Below are 20,900 nucleotides of genomic sequence, written 5' to 3'. Positions count from 1 at the left end.
ATGTTTTCTTTTTTCTTTTTTTTGAGATGGAGTCTTGCTCTGTGCCCAGCCTGGAGTGCAGTGGTGCGACCTCGGCTCACTGCAAGCTCCGCCTCCTGGGTTTAGGCCATTCTCCTGCCTCAGCCTCCCGAGCAGCTGGGACTATAGGCACCCGCCACCACGCCTGGCTAATTTTTTTGTGTTTTTAGTAGAGACGAGGTTCACCGTGTTAGGCAGGATGGTCTTGATATCCTGACCTCGTGATTCGCCCACCTCGGCCTCCCAAAGTGCTGGGATTACAGGCTAGAAGCACCACGCCTGGCCCAAAATGTATTTATTTAATATTCATCACAAGGGCTCCACCAAGGCTTAAATTAAAAGACAAAAGAAAAATAGTACCACAGCTCAAGATACAGAGTTCTACACAGAAATCACGGAAAGGGCAGACCATCTAAGGAAAAATTAAAAAGACAACACAAGGATAGACTGGGCAGCCTGGGTCAGAGCTCCTGGCTGGTGACCTACTTTGAGTAGCTTTCTTGCAGGTACTTCCTTATTTTTATTTTTTTTTTTTTTGAGACAGAGTTTCACTCTTGTTGCCCAGGCTGGAGTGCAATAGCGAGATCTCGGCTCACTGCAACCTCCACCTCCCAGGTTCAAGCGATTCTCTTCCCTCAGCCTCCCAAGTAGCTAGGATTACAGGCATGTGCCACCACACTTGGCTAATTTTTTAAATTTTTTTAAATAGGGATGAGGTTTCTCCATGTCTGTCAGGCCTTGGTGTCTCTACCTCAGGTGATCCACCCACCTTGGCCTCCCAAAGTGCTGGGATTACAGGTGTGAGCCACTGCGCCCGGCCCTTGCAGGTACTTCTTAAAGCTGTGGGGTTTTCCCAGAGCTTGGTAGCATGTGTGTTCAAAGGGCTATCAATGTTGAGTTCTCCTAGCAGGCACTGGATAGAGAGCAGGATGGTCCTGATATCATACAGGGCAGACCACTTCTCCTTCAGGATGTCCAGGCATATGTTAGCCTGGGTGTCCATGTTAGGGTGGTAGCAGGATGTGAGGAACTTCACTGTGGGTGCATGGTAAGGGTGGGTAGTCATTGAGGAACTCCAGCAAGAGCTTATACCTCAGATATTCATATACTGTACCAGCTGCTCCATGGATGATCTCCATTTGATAAGGCTTTCAGGGCAGGCAGAAATTCTTTTGTCACCAGGCATCATGAGGGTCATCAGCTCCTGCTGTAGCCTTTTGCCTACAGGGCCCCAGGCAGTGCCCCTGCTGGGCTCAGCTCCTTTATGGGCAGTGGTGACACTGACAGTGGCTGGGTCAAAGTTTTGTGAGGCTATCTGGGTGGCACTGGCAGAGAGACAAGAACTCAGAAAATGTGACTGCATCTGTGATCATCATGTTTATTTTTTATTTTTATTTATTTATTTTGAGACAGAGTCTTGCTCTTGTCACCCAGGCTGGAGTGCAGTACCGTGATCTCGGCTCACCACAACCTCTGCCTCCCGGGTTCAAGCCATCCTCTTGCCTCAGCCTCCCGAGAAGCTGGGATTACAGGCACGTGCCACCACACCTGGCTAATTTTTTGTATTTTTAGTAGAGACAGGGTTTCTTCAAAGTTGATCAGGCTGGTCTCGAACTCCCAACTTCAGGTGATCCACCCACCTTGGCCTCCCAAAGTGCTGGGATTACAGTCATGAGCCACTGCACCTGGCTTAAAAATAATGCGGTGCCTCTGGCCAACATGGTGAAACCCTGTCTCTACTAAAAATACAAAAATGAGCAGGGCTTAGTGGCACACACCTGTAATCCCAGCTACTTGAGGGGCTGAGGCAAGAGAATCACTTGAACCCAGGAGACAGAGGTTGTGGTGAGCCGAGATCACGCCACTGCACTTCAGCCTGGGCGACAAAGTGAGGCTCCATCTCAGAAAAAAAAAGGAAATAGTTTTAAGTTCTCAATCAACTTCAACTGAATGGTTAGTGGTCAGTTTTGTAATCACAATGACATTCTTGCAAACAAATACAATGTGTGGCATCTCTCTTTGATATACTGGATAGTTAAAAATTATTTTAAAGTTTTGCCTAATATTTTGTGATTTATCTCAATGTAATCTGTATAAGTAGTAAAATTATAGATGACTCCTTTCCTTTTTTTTTTTTTTTTAAGGCAAGGGTCTAGCTCTGTTGCCTAGGCTGGAGGGCAATGGCATGATCACAGCTTACTGCAACCTCCACCTCCTGCATTCAAGTGATTCTCCTGCCTCAGCCTCCCAAACAGCTGGGAATACAGGTGCATGACACCACATCTGGCTAATTTTTGGATTTTTAGTAGAGACCGTGTTTCACAGTATTGGCCTGACTGGTCTCGAACTCCTGTCCTCAAGTGATCCACCTGTCTTGGCCTCCCAAAGTGGGATTACAGGCATGAACCTGCCTAAATGACTACTTTTTATGTTGCACATTTTAAGTAATTTTTGTCATTATTTCCATTATTGGTTGTTGCTTTTTTGTTTGTTTTTTGAGACAGAGTACTTGCTCTGTCGCCCAGGCTGGAGTGCCGTGGCATGATCTTGGCTCACTGCAAACTCCAACTCCTGGGTTCATGCCATTCTCCTGCCTCAGCCTCCCGAGTAGCTGGGACAACAGGTGTGTGCCACCACACCTGGCTAACTTCCTGTATTTTTAGTAGAGACGGGGTTTCACTGTGTTAGCCAGGATGGTCTTGATCTCCTGACCTTGTGATCCACCCACCTCATCCTCCCAAGGTGCTGGGATTACAGGTGTGAGCCACTGTGCCCGGCCGTGTTGTCACTTTTAAAGTGCTTTGGTTTTAATTTTTTGTAGAAAAGTAAAACAAATTTTTCCCTTTAAATTTAATCCTTGCTTTTAGTGACTTGTGCGCCCCAATTTACTAAGAAAATAAACCATTTAAAAAATAATCTTGAGTTGGGCATAGTAGTTTATTCCTCTAATCCCAGCACATTGGGAGGCAGAGGCAGGCTGTTGACTTGAGCTGAGAAGACTGAGACCAGCCTGGGCAACATGGCAAAACCCTGTGTCCACAAAAAATGCAAAAATTAGCCAGGCAGGGTGCCTACCTGTAGTCCCAGCTACCCGGCAGGCTGAGGTGGCAGGATCACTTGAACCCTGAGGGTGGTCAAGGCTGCAGTGAGCCATGATCATGCCACTGCATTCCAGCCTGGGCAGCAGAGCAAGATTCTGTCTCCAAAAGTAAAATAAAAAGTATATATGTGTGTATGTATGTGTGTGTATATATACATATACACACACACATATATACGTATATATATGTACACACATATATATGTATATACATATATACATATATACACACATATATATACATATATACATATATACACACACACGTGTATATATATATATAAAATGCCTTTTTATGTGTAGGCTTGATTTAATTTTCAATTTTTTGTGAAGCATAAATTGAGCAGTTTTTCTATCTCAATTTTTAATCTATTTTAACATTGTATTATGTTATCTATTTTCTCTCCAAATTGATAAGCAACGTACACCCCTCAGACATGGACTGTGGTTTCTTTTCTTTTTTTTTTTTTTTTTTGAGACAGAGTCTCGCTCTGTTGCACAGGCTGTAGTGCAGTGGCATGATCTCGACTCACTGCAACCTCTGCCTGCCAGGTTCAAGCAATTCTATGCCCCAGCCTCCTGAGTAGGTGGGATTACAGGTGTGCACCACCGCACCCAGCTAATTTTTGTATTTTTAGTAAAGACATGGTTTCACCATGTTGGTCAGGCTGGTCTGGAACTCCTGACCTAGTTATCCACCCACCTTGGCCTCCTGAAGTGCTGGGATTACAGGCATGAGCCACCGCACCCAGCCAGGAAAGTTCTTTATAGATTCTTTCTAGCTATGTGTTGAAAAGAGAATTATAATCATCTAAAGAGGATTAATTCATCACTTAGGGAAAGTAGAGATTAGCAAGAGGAAGCTACTTCTCTTACAGTATGTGATTCAAAGGAAAAAATGTGCCATATCAAATATAGATGGACTGGCTAAACATTTCTAGATACATGTCAATTTATAAGCCACTGTAAGATTCAACACAATGAGGAAATTACTGGTGAAATAAAAATAAACATTAGATTGATGAAACAGTAAAAGAATTTCAAACAGGAAAGAGGTATGAATCTTTTGTACAAAAAAATTTTAATATATATTTAATTCACATACAAGCCGGAAGATTAACTTCATAAGAGAATTAACAAAAGTTGTATTAATTCAAGACAAGGGCCTGCAGAGACTAAAATTGCTTAGTACTGAAAGTTTTGCTTATATAAACTGTAGTTTATGGAGAAAATAAAGAATTTTTTTTTTTTTTTTTTTTTTTTTTTTTGAGGCAGAGTCTCACTCTGTTGTCCAGGTTAGAGTGCGATGGCACCATCTCGGCTGATTGCAACCTCCATTTTCCAGGAAGGCTCTTTAATTTCCCCTGATTACAAAGGTTTTGGGTGAACATAATTTGGTGTAATAAAAAAAAATTTACACCACAAGAGACAGAAACATACTCTTCAGTGTGTGTGGTCATAATTTGTTTGAACAAGCCCTTTTAAACTTCTAGATATCATTGAAACTCCTATGTTGATTAAAAATCATCAAAGATCTTTCCAGTGAGAAGGATGAAAAATATTACTGAGAATGAAGTATCAGTATTTCATGTATGTGCCTATATGCACTTATATAACATGCTGTAATACAAGGTGACATTTAGGGGTTGAGACTGTTAACATCTGATTGTACCTTGCTATTTGTAACTTACAATCTTTTATTCACATTTCTCAAGTGCCATGCCTTTAGGTGCCCATACATCAGGCTATCATAGGATTTCTAGGGATAAGCCGAGTGCGGTGGCAGATGCCTGTAATCCCAGCACTTTAGGAGGCCGAGGGGGGTGGATCATGAGGTCAGGAGTTTGAGACCAGCCTGGCTAACATAGTGAAAGCTCATCTCTACTAAAAATACAAAAATTAGCTGGGTGTGGTGGAGGGAACCTATAGGCCCAGCTACTCGGGAGGCTGAGGCAAGAGAATCACTTGAACCTGGGAGGCGGACGTTGCAGTGAGCCAAGACCATGCCATTGCACTTCAGCCTGGGTGACAGACTGAGACTCTAACTAAAAAAAAAAAAAAACTTTTAGGCATAATATCTAAGCCCATATAACATGCTGTTATAAAGTTATAAAATATAACATTTATGGATTGAGATTTTTTTTTTTTTTTTGAGGTGATGTCTCTCTCTGTCACCAGGTTGGAGTGCACTGGTGTGATATTGGCTCAATGCACCTTCCACCTCCCAGGTTCAACAAATTTTCTGGCTTCAGCCTCCTGAGTAGCTGGGACTACAGGCACCCGCCACCACGCCCGACTAATTTTTGTATTTTTAGTAGAGACAGAAATTCACAATACTGGCCAGGGTGGCCTTGAACTCCTGACCTTGTGATCCACCCACCTCAGCCTCCCAAAGTGCTGGGATTACAGGCCTCAGCCACCACACCTGGCCAAGATTCTTCATATAGCTGATTATCTTGCCATTTCTAACTTACAATCTTTTATCCACATTTCTTAACTTTCTTTTGTTACACTAAATGGGACAGGAAGTCAACTTTTGTGGCCACCAAGCATGTTAGGAAAATAACAGAGATTCCATTTGCAAATTATGTTCCCCAAAAAACACAAAAAATCCATATCTAAAAAATGTTGCAAAGACACGAAGTGGCCAGGGCACGTTGGCTCACGCCTATAATCCCAGCACTTTGGGAGGCTAAGGCGGGCGGATCATGAGATCTGGAGATTGAGACCATCCTGGCAAACACAGTAAAACCCCATCTCTACTAAAGAAAAAAATACAGGCCAGGTGCAGTGGCTCATGCCTGTAATTCCAGCACTTTGGGAGGCCGAGGTGGGTGGATCACGAGGTCAGGAGTTTGAGACCAGCCTGACCAACATGGTGAAACCCGATCACCACTAAAAATACAAAAATCAGCTGGGCATGGTGGTGTGTGCCTGTAATCCTAGCTAATGAGTTGGCTGAGGCAAGGAGAATTTCTTGAATCCAGGAGGAGGAGGTTTCAGTGAGCCAAGATTGTGCCACGGCACTCCAACCGGGGAAACAGAGCGAGACTCTGTCTCAAAAAACAAAACAAAAAAATTAAGCTGACATGGTGGTGGGTGCTTGTAGTCCCAGCTACTCAGGAGGCTGAGGCAAGAGAATGGCGTGAACCCGGGAGGTGGAGCTGCAGTGAGCCGAGATCATGCCACTGCACTCCAGCCTGGGTGAAAGAGTGAGACTTCTCAAAAAAAAACCACAAAGTGTCCACTCAATAACTTTGATTGAAACTGTCTTCATGTTCTTCACTTCACAAAGATAAAACTCTTACAATGGACTTTGTGAGGTTCCATGTTTTTGGTCAGCCATAAGAGGAAGAAGAATTCAGAGTGCGAGGAAACAGAGATTCTAGGCAGCCCTCAGGGAAGTTGAGGTGGCACCCTGCCTCTGGGTCCCTCAGAATGTCCCATCTCTCTGTCAGTATCGGTGTCCCAGATAATCTTCTTCTGATTGGGACATTTCCCTGGGAACAGTGGTTACTTGCCAAATTCACATTTACTGCCAAAACTGTGGCTGCAGTGTCGACATTCATGCAAGTGGGGAAATGGGCATGTGACCCCTGAGAAAAGATTCTGGATTCCATAATCTCACCTTGCTGGCAAGAAACTACCATTTCAGCAGAAAGTGCAATGACAGTGTCTGCACAGGGACTGGAGATTATCTCTAGAAAAGAGCTTGGATTGAGGAAATTAGTTAATGTGGATGAATGAGGTTACCCATGGAGAATGACATAAGTAGCTAGAAGACAAAAGCCTCAGAACACATAAATCTCAACGGGTATTGAGTAGAGGACTCGGAGCTCTGAGGTAATTGGAGCTCATGGCTAACCTAGAACTTGGATAACATAAAGTTCTTGTTTCTACAAAGTGTGTATCCTTTCCATACATGAGAACTCTGAGGAAATACAAACTTGGAACAAAAGAAGTAGTAAGGTAATCTTAGATGTTGAATAGAAAGAAAGCTATGGTGGCATCTTAACTGTTTTACTGCCTGGCAATCTATATGTATTGTCACTTGGGGACACTTACGATTCCACATAAAGTGGACAACCAGCTCATAGCCCTTGTGGTACTGAAAAACAAGTATTCGGCCAGGTACAGTGGCTGACACCTGTAATGCCAGCACTTTGGGAGGCCGAGGCAGGTGGATCACTTGAGCTCAGAAGTTAGAGAGCAGCCTGGGTAACATGGTGAAACCCCATCTCTACTAAAATAAACAAATAAAATTAGCCAGGCATAATGGCACATGCCTGTAGTCCCAACTACTCAGGGGGCTGAGGCAGAATCGCTTGAACACAGGAGGTGGAGGTTGCAAGTAAGCCAAGATCACGCCACTTCACTGTAGCTTAGGAGACAGAGCTAGACTCCATCTCAAAAAAAAGAAAAAATGAAAGAAAACCAAATATTCCTTGCAGCAAAGTGATATCACTGAAGAATGAATGAAGTCCAACATAAGTCTTTGTTATTTCATTATTTTTAAATATCTTAATGAAATGGGAAATAGATAAAATTCATTTTAAAAAACAAGCCTACAGGTGAGGCCAGGCAGGGTGCCTCACACCTGTAGACCAAGCACTTTTGGAGGCCTAGGCAAGTGGATCGCCTGAGCCCAGGAGTTCGAGATCAGACTGGGCAAAAAGGTAAAACCCTCTCTACAGAAAATACAAAAATTATCCAGTTGTGGTGGTGCACGCCCTGTATTTCCAGCTACTCTGGAGGCTGAGGTGGGCAGAGTGCTTGAGCCCAGGAAGCAGAGGTTGCAATGAGCTGAGATTGTGTCACTGCACTCCAGCCTGGGAGACAGAGTAAGACCTTGTCTCAAAACAAAAAAAAAAAAGCAAAACAAACCATTGACTCAAAAAGTTATAACCACTTATTAAAATAATAAACAATTTCAGATACTAACCATACTCCCTCTTGGTAAGCTAGAACAGAAATTCTTGGACACTGGTGGTAGATATACAAACAAGAGCAATAATTTTATTCTTAAGTCATAGTTTGGCATTGCTTAAAAAGTTGTACATTAGGTCAAGCGCAGTAGGTCACACCTGAGAAGCCGAGGCGGGCAGATCACTTGAGGTCAGGAGTTCATAACCAGCCTGGCCAGCATGGTGAAACCCCATTGCTAATAAAAATAAAAAAAAGTTATCCAGGCATGGTGGTGCACACCAGTAGTCCCTGCTACTCGGGAGGCTGAGGCAGGAGAATCACCTGAACTTGGGAGGCAGAGGTTACAGTGAGCCGAAATCATGCCACCTAACTCCAGCCTGGGTAACAGAGCAAATCTGCCTCAAAAAAGAGTTGTACTTTAATCATGTGACTCAGGCACTGCACACCACCATATTACCATAGTGAAACACACCTATATGAACAACAGCATTCAAATATAGCAGTTTTATTTATAACAGACAAAAACAAGAAGCAACTGAAATACACTTCAACAGATGAATGATATACAGTAAGTTTTCATAGCATGTCATTCTTTTTTATTTTTGTAGAGAGGAGGTCTGGCTATGTTGCCCAGGCTGATCTCTAACTCCTGGCCTCAAATGAACCACCTTGTCCTCCCAAAGCATCAGGTTTACAAGCATGAGCCACCATGCCTGGTTCAGCATGTCATATTCTAAGCAATACAAAAAGAATGAAGGCCAGGTGCAGAGGCTCATGCCTGTAATTTCAGCACTTTGGGAGCCAAGGTGGGTGGATCACTTGAGGTCAGGAGTTCCAGACCAGCCTGGCCAACATGGTAGAACCCCATCTCCACTAAAAATACAAAAATTAGCTGGGCATGGTGGTGTGCACTCATAATCCCAGCTACTCAGGAGGCTGAGGTAGGAGGATCGCATGAACCCGGGAGGCCCAAGTTGCAGCGAGCCAAGACTGCACCACTGCACTCCAGCCTGGGTGACAGAATGAGACTCCATCTCAACGCGAAGTTGCTTAAGACCAAGGAGAGCAGACATTCTGATGTTTTCCATGTTGACAGCAGTCATGAGGCCTTTCTCCAGTATGAACTCTCCTGTGTTTAATGAGATGGGATGTTTCAGCAAAGGATTTCCCATATTCACTGCACTCATAAGGCCTTTCTCCTGTGTGAACTCTGATGATGAAGGAGGGTAGAGCTTCGCTGAAATGTTTTTCCACATTTGGTACATTCATAAGGCCTTTCTCCAGTGTGAATTCTCCTGTGTTTAATGAGACTGGAACATTCAGAAAAGGATTTTCCACATTCACTGCACTTATAAGGCTTTTGTCCAGAATGAACTCTTTTATGAACATGAAGTGCAGAGCTGGAAAGAAATGATTTCCCACATTCACTGCATTCATATGGCCTTTCTCCAGTGTGAATCCTCTGATGTATAGTCACGCTGTGCTTATTGCCAAATAGTTTCCCACATATCTCACACTCATATGGCCTTTCTCCAGTGTGAACTCTCTCATGAACAAGAAGATGATACTTCCTGTTAAATAATTTCCCACATTCTCTACAATTGTAAGGTCTTTCCCCAGTGTGAAGTCTCTGGTGTTCAGTGAGGTGGGATCTGTACCTAAATGATTTCCCACATTCCTTGCACTCATAAGGCCTTTCTCCAGTGTGACCTCGCTGATGGTGAACTAGGTTGCCCTTTTGACCAAAAGATTTCCCACATTCTCCACACTTGTAAGGCCTTTCTCCAGTGTGAACACGCTGATGGTTAATAAGGCAAAACTTCTGACGAAAAGATTTCCCACATTCCCCACAGTGATAAGCTTTCTCTCCAGTGTGACCTCGCTGATGTTGAATGAGGTTACCCTTTTGATCAAAAGATTTCCCACATTCTCCACACTCATAAGGCCCTTCTCCAGTGTGAACACGCTGATGGCTAATAAGGCTGCCCTTCTGACTAAAAGATTTCCCACACTCCCCACAGGGATAAACTGTCTTTCCAGTGTGAACTCTCTGATGTTGAATGAGGCTGCTCTTTTGACTATAAGATTTCCCACACTCATAAGGTCCTTTTCCAGTGTGATCTCGCTGATGATTACTGAAACTGACATATCTGCTAAAGGATTTTCCACAATCACTGCACACATAACATCCATCTCTAGTGAAAAGTTTCTGGTGTGGAATAACTGAGTGTTTGGTGCTGAAGGCTTTTGTGTGTTTTCCACACCTGTAATTAGATTTTCCCTCCTGAAAGGGTGGGCCATGCGTAGTTTCACTGTCTGTCTTCTCTACAGGGTAAGCAGCTTCTTCTTGGCATAATCCTGAACTGGGCAGAACGTCCTTCCCAAACTCACAGAAGACAAATGGCTCCTGTGACACCCTGCACTTATGTTTCTTTACAAATGATGCTTCTCTGACACTCTTTCTGTAGAATTTCTCTCCAATATGCTGTTTCTGGTGCTGATGAAGGTTTGCAGTGTCATCCAAGTTTTTTCCACATGCTCCACTCCTGTTCAGCTTCTGCTTGTGATGAGTTTCCTGGTGGTCAGCAAAGTGAAAAATATCCCCCAAGATGAGGCCACACATTTCACAGGGGTGAGCCTTAGGAGAAATAACTGTCCTAGGAGTCCTGCTCTGAGACTCTCTTTGTAGAGAAATTCTCTGCTTACATGGTACCTCCTCATCTTTCGATCCACACCAACAACCTGAAAGCAAGAAAATGCTGGTCAAGTGCAAAGTACCTCTAATGGGAAGGCACAGTCAACCCACAGGTACATCTCACAAATTAAGGAATTACTCTATAAAAATATTTGCAGGAACACAATGTTGGCTTCAAGTTGAAGATGGGGCTGCTGGCTGGGCACGGTGGCTCACACCTGTTATCCCAGCACTTTGGGAGGCTGAGGCAGGTGGATCACCTAAGGTCAGAAGTTCAAGACCAGCATGAACAACATGGTGAAACCCCATCTTTACTAAAAATACAAAAATTAGCTGGGTGTGGTTGTGGACACCTGTAATCCCAGCTACTTAGGAGGCTGAAGCAGGAGAATCATTTGAACCCAGAAGGCGGAGGTTTGTAGTGAGCGGTGATTATGCCACTGCACTCCAGCCTGGACAACAGAGTGAGACTCAATCACCAAAAAAAAAAAAAAAAAAAAAAAAAAAAAAAAAAAAAAGATGGGGCTGCTTAGAATTCCTGGGCTATAAAGGTCACAGAATCTAGGAGGCTTCATGATGTAAACAGCACAAGCATATATGCAACACAGGGAGTACAGGCAGGGTCTACAGCTCCTTCCTCTACAAACAAGTTGTGTACAGGACCTTATCTCCTGATGACATGTGAGTGCTATATAGAAGAATATGGGCCAGGCACGGTGGCTCACTCCTGTAATCCCAGCACTTTGCAAGGCTGAGGGGGGTGGATTACCTGAGGTCAGGAGTTCGAGACCAGCCTGGCTAATATAGTAAAACCCTGTATCTACTAAAAATACAAAAAGTCAGTCAGGTATGGTGGCGTGTGCCTGTAATCCCAGCTACTCAGGAGGCTGAGGCAGGAGAATCACTTGAACCCAGGGGGCAGAGGTTGCACTGAGCCGAGATCACACCATTGCACTCCAGCTTGGGCAACAAGAGCAAAACTCTCTCTGAAAAATATACATATACACACACACATATATATATACATATACAAACATATATATACATCTATATATATTTAGAAACATATGTGAAGACCAAGAAAACATGACTACATCACAGCAGGGGGTGGTCATAGATGGTTTAACAGTGGGCATACACTTCCTAATACATAATCAGTACACCAATATCAGAGACAACTGCAGATGAAAGCAGAAGAAAAATGGGTGAGATGTGGAGTCCAGAGATGTGAGTATTAGTGCTGGGGTGGATATCACTGTAGAAATGAAAACATACAGAGCAAGTGTGAAACTCTCAACAATAGGGAGAAAAAGACAAATAGTGTGTGCCTTACTCATATTGCCACAAAAATACTTGGCAAATATAAATGGTTTCTGGTATGATTTGGATAAACCCCTGAAGTCATGCCCTCCCCCAGCATGGCACTCCTGAGGGACAGGCTCCCTTTAAGCCTATCGTGATGAGCCTGAATTGAACCACATCTTGTCAAACACGGAGGACTCTCCATCTCACCCCCGGTACATATGACTGGATGATATAAGTATGAAGGGAGAGACAGCAGAGATGAACAGCCAACACTAGCTCAGGACAACTAAGCACCTGACAGCCCACAGGAGAGTAAGCTAAGTATTACAAGAGAATTCCTAAGCAGGGTCTTGCAAGAAGAGTCTATGGTCTATGTAGGTAGTGACAATGTCAATGAAGGCAATTGACACAGGGAGGCACAAAGAATTGTCAGAGAGAGGAAGGAAGTGTTAATAGAACCTGGGCACACAAGCGCTACCGATTTGGACAGTCACCTGACAGCCAGAGAGCAGGCAAAGGATACATTAAGGTGCCTATAAGACTCCTGACTCTGACTCCTTCCTTGGGAGCTTGGAGCAGAGCAGGTGTTGGAGCTGCTTAAGGAGAGGAAAAGGTGGCCAGGTGCGGTGGCTCACACCTATAATCCCACCACTTTGGGAGGTGGAGGTGGGTGGATCATGAGGTCAGGAGATCAAGACCATCCTGGCTAACATGGTGAAACCTTGTCTCTACTAAAAATACAAAAAAAATTAGGCAGGCGTGGTGGTAGGTGCCTGTAGTCCCAGCTACTTGGGAGGCTGAGGCAGGAGAATGGCATGAACCTGGGAGGTGGATCTTGCAGTAAGCCAAGACGGCGCTGCTGTACTCCAGCCTGGGTGACAGAGTGAGACACTGTCTCAGAAAAAAAAAAAAAAAAAAAAAAAGAGAGGAAAAGGCAATACACACACCTTACTCCTACCAACCACACAACTTACACAGAGAAGTGTAAAAGGAACCTGTGTCCAGGTTCCTTAAGTGAGAAAGACAGTCCTGTCAATGAAAAATGGGAATGGCAACACTAGCTTAGGTCACAAAGGTGAGCATGAGCAACTTACTCAGCGAGGATATGAGAGCCAGGTTCTCTAGCATCACATCACGGTACAAGCACCTCTGAGCCTCACTAAGGAGACTCCATTCCTCCTGGGAAAAGTTCACAGCCACATCTTCAAAGGTCACAGTGCCCTGCTATGATAGTGACAGATGAAATCACAAACAGTCCCTCTGCTGAGGTATCACAACCCACCTCCCCCACACACCCACCATTGCCCATCCTCCCCCCAAGGTCCCCAACACAGAGTTGAAACCATGTCCACTGGTGCCTTTGTCTCTTCATGGGCCTGCTGGTCAAATGCCATCAGCAACAAGAAGTAGGTGGACAAATAGGTATCCATGCTGAGGTCCTGACATAAAAAGGTCCACCCCCTTCTGGGCTGGGCACGGTGGCTCACGCCTGTAATCCCAGTACTTTGAGACACTGATGTGGGCACATCACATGGTCAGGAGATAGAGACTATGCTGGTTAACATGGTGAAACTCTGTCTCTACTAAAAATACAAAAAATTAGCTGGGCATGGTGGTGGGCACCTGTAGTCCCAGCTACTTGGGAGGCTGAGGCCGGAGAATGGCATGAACCCAGGAGGCAGGGTTTGTAGTGAGCCTAGATTGCACCACTGCACTCCAGCCTGGCCAACAGAGTGAGACACCATCTCAAAAACAAACAAAAAAAGGTCCACACCTCCTTCTGAATAGCGATATCCAAGCTCACATAAAGCCCAAGGCAGCTACCTGAGTCCATCAGACAACCTCCCTCTCTAAATGTATATCATTCTTTATACTGTACAGACACATGCCCATGGCCACCCCCACCTGAGTTTCTCCAAACTTCAGCCCCTCTCTGGCATCCCCAGAAGTAAAAGTTTATTTTGGGGGGTTTATTTTGAGACATAGTCTAGCTCTGCCACCCAGGCTGGAGTGCAGGGGCACAATCTTGGCTCACTGCAGCCTCCGCCTCCCAGGTTCAAGTGATTCTTGTGACTCAGCCTCCCAAGTAGCTGGGATTACAGCCGTGCACCACTACACTCGGCTAATTTTTTTTTTTTTTTTGAGACGGAGTCTTGCTGTGTCCCCCAGGCTGGAGTGCACTGGCATGATCTCAGCTCAGTGCAAGCTCTGCCTCCCAGGTTCAGGCCATTCTCCTGCCTCAGCCTCCCGAGTAGCTGGGACTACAGGTGCCCGCCACCACAGCCGGCTAATTTTTTGTATTATTTTTTTAGTAGAGACGGGGTTTCACCATGTTAGCCAGGATGGTCTCGATCTCCACACTTCCTGATCCACCCACCTCGGCCTCCCACAGTGCTGGGATTCCAGGCGGGAGGCACTGTGCCTGGCCTGTATTTTTTTTTTAGTAGAGATGGGGTTTCACCTTGTTGGCCAGGCTGGTCTTGAACTTCTGGTCTCAAGTGATCCACCTGCCTTGGCCTCTGAAACTGAGGAGATTATAGGGGTGAGCTGCCACACCCAGCACCTACAAATAAAATTGTTTCACAAGATGAAGAGGGTATAACGGCCCATGATTCCCTTGGGAATATGCAATGGTTTGTTTCCATAACTCTGGTGGTAGGGATGGAATTGAAACCCATCACAAAATATAACAACCTGGAACCCTGCCTTATCACCTTGATAAAATGGGCTGTTAGGCTAGGATACATTATTCAAGAGAGCAGAGTGGGAATGAGATTTGTACTTACACCTTTTAAGGTTGTCCCACTATCACAAGATGTCAAAGTGACACATCATATTGGGCCTTCAATTCTGGCCTTATACCAAAATGTGGATAAGCATCCAGACTATGCTTGACAAATACAAATAGGATCCAATATTAACACAGAATTTCCATGGTTTACAATAGCAGTGGTAATCCCAAATCATCCTGTGAATGTCTCCCGGAATGACTCCATAGCCACACAGAACCACATGTGGCTTCAGATATCCATGGCCCTATTTCACTTTTGTGCCGTATCAGCTGAGACCTCAGCTGTAGCAACCCTCCTCTGTCCACCTAATGCCATTTAAAGCCCAGCCCCTGGATTTGTGACCCAAACCAAATCTACTATTACAGATGAGCATATTTTTCACTGCCCATATGCACCAGGCTGAATGAAACTCCCCAGGGACTCCCAAAGTCATCTCAAAATGTTTGTGAGTCTAGACAGTGATAAATAATTACAACTGGCCAGGCACAGTGGCTCATGCCTGTAATTTCAGCACTTTGAGGCTGTGGCAGGCAGATCACCAGGTCAGGAGTTCAAGACTAGCCTGGTCAGCATGGTGAAACCCTGTCTCTACTGAAAATACAAAAATTAGCCTGGCGTGGTGGCGGGTGCCTGTAATCCTAGCTACTTGGGAGGCTGAGGCAGGAGAATTGCTTGAACCCAGGAGGTGGAGGTTGCAGTGAGCTGAGAAGGTGCCATTGCACTCCAGCTTGGGCAACAAGAGCGAAACTCCATCTGAAAAAAAAAAAAAGTTACAACTTTGGCACCAACTCAGGCCCAAGTGTCATCTTCCCTGAATTACTCCTATGCTTCTGCATGCATCTATCTCTTGTCTATTCTCTCTTTGGATGTCTACATCCCCTTCCAAACTCTACTGTATCATATGTCCTGCTATGATGGTCACTCACACCCTTTCAGGTGTTTAGGAAGCCCAATACCATCATTTGGGGACATAAGTAAGAGATCCATTCCTCAGTCTGTAATCACACCTTTCTGCCCCCTGAAAAGATTTACCACCATAATCTGAAGCACGTCCTCCTAAATGGACCCATAACTAATCACAGTTCACCCATTAGCTTTCATATATTGGATGTCTCCAGTATCAATACCCTCCCAGATACCCCATCCTGTATGTCTAGTTATCCATTTGATGCCAGCACTTATTGGTCTCTGATTCTTTGTATGGCCAAAACAATCCTCTGGATATCCACAGTGAATATTATGTCAATACCAACCTCATCTCAGCTGAAGCAGCGTCCATGGTTACAGCTGCTAAGATCAAAAACCTTGGTCTTGGCTGTGCCCGGTGGCTCACGCCTGTAATCCCAGCACTTTGGGAGGCCAAGGTGGGTGGATCACGAGGTCAGGAGATCGAGATCATCCTGGCTAACATGGTGAAACCCCATCTCTACTAAAAATACAAAAAATTAGCCGGCATGGTGGCAGGCGCCTGTAGTGCCAGCTACTCCAGAGACTGAGGCGGGAGAATGGCGTGAAACCGGGAGGCGGAGCTTGCAGTGAGCCGAGATCACGCCACTGCACTCCAGCCTGGGCAACAGAGTGAGACTCCGTCTCAAAAAAAAACAAACAAACAACAACAACAACAAAAAACCTTGGGCTCATGCCCGATTCCTCTTTCATGCTCCTCTCATCCACATTAGAAAACCTATCTGTCTGCAAGGCATGGTGGCTCATGCCTGTCATCCCAGCACTTTGGGAGGCAGAGGCCAGCGACTCTCCTTAGGTCAGGAGTTTGAGACTACCCTGGCCAACATGGTGAAACCCTGACTTTAGTAAAAATAGAAAAATTAGCTGAGTGTGGTGGTACATGCCTGTAATCCCAGCTACTCAGGAGGCAGAGGCAGGAGAATCATTTGAACCCATGAGGTTGCAGTGGGCTGAGATTGTGTCACTAGACTCCAGGCTGGACAACAGAGTGAAACTCTGTCTCAAAAAAAAAAAAAAAAAAGAAAACCTAGCTGTCTCGGCTGGGTGCATTGTTTCATGCCTATAATCCCAGCACTTTGGGAGGCCGAGACGGGATGGTCACCTGAGGTCAGGAGTTCGAGACCAGCTTGGCTAACATGGTAAAACCTCATCTCTACTAAAAATACAAAAATTAGCTGGGCATGGTGGTGGGTGCCTGTAATGCCAGCTACCTTGAAGTGCTTGAACCTGGGAGGCAGAGGCTCCAGTGAGCCAAGATTACGCCATTGCACTCCAGCCTGGGCAACAAGACTGAAATGCCACGTTAAAAAAAAAAAAAAAAAAAAAAAAAAAAACCTAGCTGTCTCTTTACAAGAAGTGAATCCTGAATCCAGATCCATGTGATTTGCCACTTATCTGATCCATTAACCCTCACCTGGATTATGGCAGGAGCCTTATCTCTGACCTTTCTTCGGCTTCCCTCAATCCACAGTCTATGCAACAAGGTCCAACCAGATGAAGGCTGTAGCCAGATACAACTGTGGTAATATCACCTCCTGACTTTGATCCATTTTATCTCTAAGCATTTCACAACCTGGTAACAACTCCTGGGTTAATCTTACAAGGTTGTTTACATTGGTTGACAGAAATGGGAATACCTACATATAACCAGCCATGGCCTTAGTATCCTGGGTTTAGAGATTCTCCAGGGTCCTCAGATCAAAGGACTGAAAAAATGGCATTTAAGAATCCCAGGACACCACAAGCTAGAGAACCTGTAGATGCGGGTCAGGACCAATGAGGGGATTGAACACCCTCCACTTCCCTGTGTGGGTTTCCTAAGTGCTTTTGCAGCCAGGAGTGCCTGAGGGGAGAGGCAGACATTACAAACATGTCACGGGATTTGATAAGCTCAGGCCTCCCTGAATCCTTTCTTGTCCCTGGAGCCAGGTAACCCTAAGGCTGGTTGTCTGACCTGCTTGTCTCAGTGCAAAATGTCATCTCTACCACCTATGTGAGCTACAAAAAGGATTCAACCTCCCAAGACCCCAAAGTCCTCATCCTCTCTCTCTATGATGCTCTTCCTTTGACTGGCCTTTGGGAAACTTCTTAAAAGCCTGGATTTGGATCATGTCCCTCCTTTCTTCAAAACCCTCCATGGCTTCTAGCATCCTCATGATGAATGCACAGCGCCTGGCCTGCTTGCTTTACCAGGAAGAGCTCCGTCTCACACTTTGTTCCTGAGAGATGTCTGTAGACACCAGGTTCCATCCTTCCAGCTCCGTCCATCTGCAGGCCATTGCCTGCACCCCTCCCTGTGCCTGTCACTCTCCCCACTGCATCCCACTGGAGTCAGAAACAGGTGAAACTGACTGCAAAATTATAACTGAGGAAATTATGACAGTGAAAGAAATCAGACCTAATTGACTCCATCTTGCTTCCAACATTTCAGCCGTCCTTGTTCATTCCGGGGCATAGGCTGAATTAACTTAGGAAAAGAATTCAGTTCATAGTTTCACTCTGAAACAAAATTGATAATAGCCATTTCCTGAAGAGACCCCCTTTTTGCCTGGGGACCAGCCTGTCTTTGCAGGACTAACAAATTAGCTACAAGAATAGAAATTACGGTTTAGGGGTCATGCAGCTTCTGGCTCCAAGAGTCTGAACCTCCCCAAGTTGCTCCTGAAGATAATGTTACTATTGTAAAACCTAATGTGAGTTTCTGGGGTGCTAGTTGAGTTGGTCTCCCCTGTGTGAGACACCCATGGGAAGCCATGGGCAGCCTCTGAGGAGAAAAGTCTCCTTATTGCCTTCATGTCTTTATGTCCCGAGAGCATAACTGTTCAGCGGCATTCCATAGGTTGCTCAAGGAGATAACACTCCCTTGAAGCAGTGGAGTATAATCAAACATCTTGGCTCCTCCTGAAACCCACAGCCACCTGTTTTAGTCCCGATAAGTTAAAGATCTTAAGTAGTTTAGAAACGCCTTTGCTCAAGGAAATTCACAGAAACGGCCAGTGCTATACATCTTATCGAATGACTCACGAGTTCTCCTTTACTGATTAATCCTTTTCCTAATCCCTTCCTCCCCCTCCAATCTGCCATAAGAACAAAGAGCTTGTAAACCAATAAACTGGGTGGAGCCCAAGAGCTCTGGGCCACCAGGAAGCCTCCAATGCCCCGGCCACCTGGACCCGCCTTTTAAACGCGTATTCTGTCTCTTTCTAACTCCTTTGTCTCCGCTGGACTCAGGGTATCTGCTGGGTGGTGTGCGGCTGGTTTCCCCAACGTCTAAGATCAGTGCTTGGGGTATTTTGCAGATCCTGCACTGGATGGATCAGCGGACAACACACAGACAGGTAATCTGGGTCAATCAGTTCTGCCAGCCCACCCAGAACAGAAAACAGCATGAAAAACTCATTTTAACCCCTTATGAATCCATCTCCAACCTGACCGATCAGCACTCCCCACTTCTCAAGCCCCTACCCGCCAAATTAATTTTGAAAACTCTGATCCCAGAATGCTCGGGGAGACTGATTTGAATAATAATAAAACTCCTGTTTCCCGAACAGCAGGACGGCTCTGCGTGAATTACTATTTCTCCACTGCAACTCCCCAGTCTTCATAAATCAGGTCTGTCTAGGCAGCTGGCAAGGTGAACCCACTGGACGGTTACACGGAGAGGCCTCCTGTGAGCGCCTCAGTGTCCCTATGCCGGGTACCAGCTACAGACCCGTGAGCAGGAGCCGCTCCCTCACTGGTTTAGGACCTGGGTGATGATGGGGTGACCTGAGGGCACAGAAGGCGCCACAATTACCTGAGTCGGGTGCCTCGGCGCAGACGCTGCCATCGGACTACTTGGGGAAGCACGGCCCGGGAGCAGTGGTCGCCGTCACGGGGCTGCAGGGCCGTCTCTGGGCACTGAGGACGATTCCTCTCCACCTTCTAGGTTCAGTCACCGCGGTCCCACCCAGCACTCAGGGGCCACAAACTGGGGAAACACCCACATAACCCATACACAGCCGCTACTAGAGACCCCGGAAGTCTCGGCCTTACGTTACGTGCACACGTGGAAATGCCTTCTTTCCGAGTGCTCATTGGCTCTGACCGGCTGTCGTTTAACGCAGAGCTTTCTGGGTAATGTAGTTCCCCACTTTCCATGACACAACATGGTTACCAGGTTCTGAAATGCTCATGGCTCAGATGCACCTCCAAGCCTTTGCACCTATTGGTTCCTCTACCTGTATTACTCTATCTGGGGTGAAGCCTGTAATGCACAGCATTTACCTGAGCTAGGTGCCTCAGTGTGGCTGCTGCCATCAACTGTGGGTGGAGCAGGCATCACCCCAGCCAGTGCCTATGAGCCTCAGAACTGCCACTTGGGAGCAGAGATGACTACTCCTCTTGTGCCTTCTCAGTCCCAACCCAGTACTCCCTGGCCTGACAAGCATGCCCAGAAATCCCTCATCCTGGGCCTTGCAACTAGCACCTTCTGGGTAAAGTACTTCCCAGAGCTCTCAGCCAACAATGGTGGTATCCTCCAAGAGCAAGCCAAACGCAGACCATGTCACACTCTGAGGGCTGCCTTTGAAAGCCCTGCTCACACCTCAAGGGAGGAAGACTATTGATTCTTTGTAAAAGCATCAAATAGGTATCACATCAGACTCTAGGAAGCTCATCCTGCACCCAGAGAATAAAAATACTATTTGAGATGCTCCTAAACTTCACTTATCTAAGTGGCCATATCATTGGCATCATTCAGACTTACCGAAATGTGTGCACTCAGAGCTGAGAACATTAAGTATTGATTGCTCTTTAAATTCACGTAGACTGAATCATTACACTCAGTTTTGTGAGTTTCATTGTTTTGTTGGGAACAAAAGAAAATTCTCCATAAGACATGATGACAGGATGGGTACAAAAAACAGTGAGCAAAATGAATAAGACCTAATATTTGCTACCATAACAGGGTGTCTATAGTCAAAATAATTTAATCACACATTTAAAAATAACTAAAAGGGTATAACTGGACCGTTTATAATACAGAGGATAAATGTTGAGGTGATTGAGACCCCATTTACCCTATGATTATCACGTATGGCATGGCTACATCAAAATA

General features: G+C 45.4%; 1 protein-coding gene and 1 pseudogene across 6 annotated transcripts; both read right to left on the bottom strand.

Moving 5' to 3' along the window:
* Nucleotides 1-656: 656 nt before the first annotated feature.
* On the bottom strand, nucleotides 657-1,516 carry LOC129021126 (ubiquitin-conjugating enzyme E2 C-like; annotated as a pseudogene).
* A 6,592-nt stretch (nucleotides 1,517-8,108) lies between these two features.
* Nucleotides 8,109-20,825, bottom strand: LOC129020300 (zinc finger protein 587-like). 6 transcript variants are annotated; one of them, XM_063658581.1, is made up of 4 exons: nucleotides 19,599-20,823; nucleotides 14,506-14,569; nucleotides 13,139-13,268; nucleotides 8,534-10,786 (listed from the first exon to the last, which is right to left on the bottom strand). In XM_063658581.1, the coding sequence occupies exons 3-4, from the start codon at nucleotides 13,170-13,172 to the stop codon at nucleotides 9,228-9,230; spliced, it is 1,593 nt and encodes a 530-aa protein (XP_063514651.1). In that variant the 5' UTR covers nucleotides 13,173-13,268; nucleotides 14,506-14,569; nucleotides 19,599-20,823; the 3' UTR covers nucleotides 8,534-9,227. The 6 variants fall into 6 exon arrangements, with proteins under 6 accessions (XP_054320410.1, XP_054320411.1, XP_063514651.1 ...); XM_063658582.1 differs by having other exon boundaries at nucleotides 13,139-13,265; XM_054464435.2 differs by lacking the exon at nucleotides 14,506-14,569 and having other exon boundaries at nucleotides 8,109-10,786; nucleotides 19,599-20,825.
* Nucleotides 20,826-20,900: the final 75 nt, after the last annotated feature.

The sequence above is a fragment of the Pongo pygmaeus genome, chromosome 20 (genome assembly GCF_028885625.2).
Source record: "Pongo pygmaeus isolate AG05252 chromosome 20, NHGRI_mPonPyg2-v2.0_pri, whole genome shotgun sequence".
NCBI classification, from domain to species: domain Eukaryota; kingdom Metazoa; phylum Chordata; class Mammalia; order Primates; family Hominidae; genus Pongo; species Pongo pygmaeus.
This window is presented reverse-complemented; position numbering and strand designations above follow the sequence as displayed.

Coding starts and splice junctions, on each gene's coding strand:
- LOC129020300 (XM_054464435.2), bottom strand. CDS start 19,631: ATGGCAGCGTCTGCGCCGAGGCACCCGACTCAG. Junction 13,269..19,598: donor CGCCGAGGCACCCGACTCAG/GTAATTGTGGCG, acceptor TCACTATCATAG/CAGGGCACTGTGACCTTTGA. Junction 10,787..13,138: donor GGCTCTCATATCCTCGCTGA/GTAAGTTGCTCA, acceptor TCTTGCTTTCAG/GTTGTTGGTGTGGATCGAAA.